The sequence below is a fragment of the Garra rufa genome, chromosome 4, assembly GCF_049309525.1.
Source record: "Garra rufa chromosome 4, GarRuf1.0, whole genome shotgun sequence".
Classification (NCBI taxonomy): Eukaryota; Metazoa; Chordata; class Actinopteri; order Cypriniformes; family Cyprinidae; genus Garra; species Garra rufa.
Window position 1 is genome coordinate 18,141,407 of NC_133364.1, and position 4,915 is coordinate 18,146,321.

General features: G+C 40.6%; 1 protein-coding gene across 1 annotated transcript; it reads right to left on the reverse strand.

The window, feature by feature from the left end:
• Positions 1-916: 916 nt before the first annotated feature.
• Positions 917-4,480, reverse strand: LOC141332804 (uncharacterized). The gene is made up of 3 exons (XM_073837764.1): positions 4,414-4,480; positions 3,278-4,199; positions 917-2,018 (listed from the first exon to the last, which is right to left on the reverse strand). The coding sequence occupies exons 1-3, from the start codon at positions 4,478-4,480 to the stop codon at positions 917-919; spliced, it is 2,091 nt and encodes a 696-aa protein (XP_073693865.1).
• Positions 4,481-4,915: the final 435 nt, after the last annotated feature.

Consider the following 4,915-nt stretch of genomic DNA (forward strand, 5'->3'; position numbering starts at 1 on the left):
GAACAGGAATTAAGATATTTTTTATGAAATCCGAGAGCTTTCTGACCCTACATAGACAGCAACGTAACTACCCAGAAAGTTAGTAAGGATGTCACTAAAATAGTCCATGTGACATCAGTGGTTCAACCTTAATTTTACGAAGCTACAAGAACACTTTTTGTGTGCAAAGAAAACTACAATAACAACTTTATTCAACAATTTCTTCTCTTCCGAGTTAGTCTTTACCGCATGTTCACGAGAGTACCACAACACGTTATTTTTGTTTTTCTTTGTGCACAAAAAGTATTCTTGTAGCTTCATTACATTACAGTAGAACCACAGATGTCCTAGGACTATTTTAATGATGTCCTTACTAACTTTCTGGGTCTTAAATGTTTCAGTTGCATTACTGTCTATGCAGGGTCAGAAAACTTGTATTTCATCAAAAAAATCTTAATCTGTGTTGTGAAGATGAACGAAGGTCTTAGAGGTTTGGAATAACATTAAAGGAGTAATTAATGACATAATTTTCATTTTTGGGTGAACTACCCCTTTAAGCATAAACAGGAAGGAGTGTGTGAAGAAAGGGCATCAGGAATGGGTCGTGACCTAGGCCAGACTCAAATCTGTTTCCACATGAGCGCAATGGCTCTTTATGTATCGGGAGCAATGCATCCTATTTTGTAAGGCTTGTAGATCAGAGCCAGGATACATTTTCTTGTCCTATATGACGTTTGCAGTCTATGTAGATTCCTTATTATTAACCACAAATTTCAGACTTTTGTCCTACTGAAAGTTCACCAATTTTCTCCATCATTGTACCAGATGCTGCCGACCCTCCTAAAGGTCTTCAGTCTAGACAAGAAAGAAAAACCAAGCTGGAATTCCACTTGGACCCATATGTTGACCATTCACAGGGATTCCCAAGTGGTTCAGCTTAGTAAAACTGCACCACCTGAAAGCCTCTGAGGCAACGGAAGGCCAACGTGTCCAGATGGCCCAGATCTATCATGTTATATTCCAGTTGAACCCTGACGAGGCGGCTGAGAGGAGACTCGTTGCCTCGACCCCAACAGAAAGCATCCCGTGGAATTACACGAATCTTGTTGTGCGAGAATGTTGCAGAGTGGAGCCATAATGGCAGCTGCCGTGGCACCTGTTGTAAGGCGTTGTGACTCATGTCTAGCTGATGCAGAAGTGGAAGAACCCGGAAGGCACCAAGGGCCACTTTAGTGATCTTGTTTCTTGCAAGGCCTAGATGTTCCAACTGAGGCATTGAGATAAAAGCATCCTTTCCAATGCTAGAGATCAAGTTTCCCTCTAAGTTAAGGGTCTTTATGCTGCGGGGTAGATGGAGAGGAACCTGCTTGAGTAGGTTACCCTCTAGATTTAAACTCTCGAGGCGACTGGCGTTCAATAGAGATGCCTTCCCAAGTCCTTTATCATTCAATCTATTTGCACTTAGATCCAGCACCTGAAGCTCTGCTGCACCCCAGAACATGTCACCTTGGAGGCGTTGAATGCGGTTCCCTTTGAGATAGAGTTCTCGAAGACTGAGAGGAAGCTGTAGGGGAACAGAGGCAAGCTGGTTGTAGGAAAGAGTAAGTGTCCGAAGCTTGCCCAAAGGTAGAAGAACTCCTGGAGGGATAGTGGATGACTTGTTCCCCAGGCTGTTGTTGCTCAGGCTGAGGATCAGCAAGTTTGGGCAACGCCCGAAAGCTGCATCAGACATCACCCTTATCTCATTGCCATCCAGCCGAAGCTCCTCAAGAGTAACTGGCAGGTCATTGGGGATACTTTGGAGAAGGTTCCGCTCCACGTAGAGTCTCTTAAGGCTCTTGATCCCTTCAAAGGTACCTTCAGTCGTCTCATCTGTTAAATGGTTGTTGCTTAATACCAGGAACTCCATGGAGTCATACTCGGAGAGCAGCTTCGATTGAATGCTATCAATGTGGTTGTTCATTAAGAGAATGTAACGGGAGTTGTAAGGAATTCCGTAAGGTATTTTGCCCAGATCTTTGTCGGAGCACTGCACAACCCTGGAAAAATAAGAGAGTGTGTCAAATTACAGCATATAAACTTTTTCCAGTGGAATATCTCTGCAGCATCAAGACAATTCTTAAAGGTATGTCGTTCCAAAACTATAAGACCTTCGTTCATCCTCAGAACACAAATTAAGATATTTTAGATGAAATTCGAGAGGTTTCTGAGCTGCATAGACAGCAACGCAACTGACACATTAAAGCCCCAGAAAGATAGTAAGGACACTGTTAAAAAAAGTCCATGTGACATTAGTGGTTCAACCATAATGTCCCTTATGAAGCTATAAGAATACTTTTACTTTGGGTTTTAACGTTACAGGTATTCGTATTGAACCGTTTGGCTTTCGATTTCTGGTACGCATTACAAACCGAACAATTCGTTGGACTAATCCTACTACATTTAAAAGAATAAAAGAGCTTACAGTGTATATAATATAATGTTCTCAGTGTCAATGTGCTCAACAAGGCAGTCCAAATGATGTAACAGGCAACGATGTCCCATCTCCAAAGAAAAACACACTTCTCCAGTAGGGTTGTGATGGTGAGGCAATTTGTTAGAGTTAGCTGCAATTTGGCGTCGATTGAATTAACAACCAAACTATTGTATCTTATTGAACCGAGCCGAACCAATACACCCCTACTTCTACTTTACTTTTTTGCGCAAAGGAAACAAAAATAACAACATGCCCCTAATACCTTACAGGTACGTAGTAGTTGTGTTGCTATCTATGCAGAGCAGAGTTGCAAAGTCCACGAATTTCCCGCGGAATTAGGCTACCTTAACTGTTGCCGCGGGTTGTTTTTTATGTTTGTTTTTTTGGGTAAACTATAATTTTAAGCATGTTGGTTTAAGATTTAGTAGACTTATACATTCTGGGGGACAGTGGTGATCTTCAAAATAGGGAAAATACGAAGGTGTTGTTGGCTTCAATTTTCTTTCTCGCTTTAACTTGTTCACTTTTTTTAGTTGCTGCGGGTTGTTTTTCATGTCCGCGGGTTGGCGCGACCCCAATAATGTCATATTTGGCCCCTGGAGTTTTGACTAGCAATTGGGGTTTTGTTGTTAAAACCTAACATCCCCGGATGCAGGGTCAGAAAGCTATTGGATTTAACCAAAAATATCATAATTTGTGTTCAGAAAATGAACAAATTTCTTATGGGTTTGGAACGACATGAGAGTAATTAATGACAGAATTTTAATTTTTGGGTGAACTATCATTTTAAGCATGTTGGTTTAAAATGCATTAGACACATACCTCCCATAGCAGGAACATTCTGGGGGACAGTAGTGATCTTCAAAATAGGGAAAATACGAGGGTGCCGTTGGCTTCGATTTTCTCTCTCGCTTTAACTTGCTTACTTTCTTTGCTTTTTTTGAAACTTTGGACTTCTTCGCCTTTACTTTGAGGACCTTCTTCTTTTTTGTTTTCAGTGTCGTATTGTCTTTAGGCTTGGCGCCTGATGCTTTGTTTTTTGATGCGACCATTAAGGTACTAAGAGGGGCTTTTGCAGTGGGTCCTGCCCTTGCTGCCATTGCTGTGACATCAACACTCACTTCTTCCAGTTTAGAGCTGTTCATCACATGGAACTCCACTCTGAGATCATCATTTCTGCCACTTTCATTTACTAGTAAAGTTGCTCCAATTGCCTCAGCAGTTGAATTCACAATATGAAGTTTTGTGATTATGGTTTCAGTAGTTGCTGTTGGTCCTGATGAAGTAGAGGGGAATGAGGAAGGTACAATAACTGATTTTGTATGCAAGTTCAGGACCGGTGGGGAGGCGGTGGCCATGGTAGGAGGTATGGTAGTCTGATTGACAGTTGGAGGTAGATGTTCCTCAACCTGAATTTCTTGTGGATGGCTGATATTCCATACAGTGAGGATGGGTTTGATGTCATGTTCATCCAGATTCTGTCCTTGCTGCTCCTCATTTTCTACTTCTTCCTTGTTTTTCACATCACTTTCTGTGAGTCCTCTTGTTTGTTCCATACCATGCTCTTCAGTTCTGTTCAGTTTAGTTCCTGTTTCTGTTTCTTCTTCCACTCCTTGGATTGTGATTTCTTCCTCACTTCTTTTATCCTCTTTAGTGTCGAGAGTTTCTATCAAATGCTCAAGTCTCTTCTCTGCCCAAAGGTCACTTTCTACAGATACATTCTGCATGACTGTCACATTTGCACCTATAAGTGAAAATACATCTTTGTGAACTTTAGAAACACAAAATACAAAATTATAAATAATTGATGACTTGACTTGCCATCTGTAATACCTAAGAACATTAAAAAGTTCCAGACAAACTTCACTTGTTCCATAATACAAATGCATTTACATTTGAACTGAACAATTATTAAGTAAAAGCAATAATTTAATAATAAGTAATTAATAAACACTTACTCGGCTGAAGCACAAAAGTTTGTACAGGCACAGCGAAAATCCAAAACAGCAGCATGAGCGGCTTCATTTTTGTCTTAAAAGGGCTAAAGAAAAGAAAACAATTTTCTAATTAAGGTATAAAGCAGATTGTTAAATTTATTTGTCTGCTGTAAAAGTCTGTGGCGATCAACCAAGCTCCCATAGACTGAAATAAAACAGTTATATTCAAGATTTCTAAATGGCTGACAACCATAATAAAAGGTGCCAGGAAGCATCTGAGCCGGTTTCCATTTACAAGCCATAACTGATCGTGTGAGCAATAAATCTAGATCTTGAGATTTTTTTTTAATGAGATCGGCCCACCAGGCACAGCTTACCTGGAGCGTGTTCAAGGTGAGTATGTGGCGTCCTTCAGATGTATAAATCCTTGTACGCTGCAGATATTGAAGACATGCTGACTTCCTTTGTTGCATAGACTATCTCTACACCACTTAGACTCCGTACACACATACACTAACAAATA

Excerpts from the sequence above, each read along its gene's own strand:
- LOC141332804 (XM_073837764.1), bottom strand. The coding sequence starts at position 4,480 with ATGAAGCCGCTCATGCTGCTGTTTTGGATTTTCGCTGTGCCTGTACAA. Across the intron at positions 4,200-4,413 it reads AACTTTTGTGCTTCAGCCGA|GTGCAAATGTGACAGTCATG; the intron begins GTAAGTGTTTAT and ends TTTCACTTATAG. Across the intron at positions 2,019-3,277 it reads GAATGTTCCTGCTATGGGAG|GGTTGTGCAGTGCTCCGACA; the intron begins GTATGTGTCTAA and ends TTATTTTTCCAG.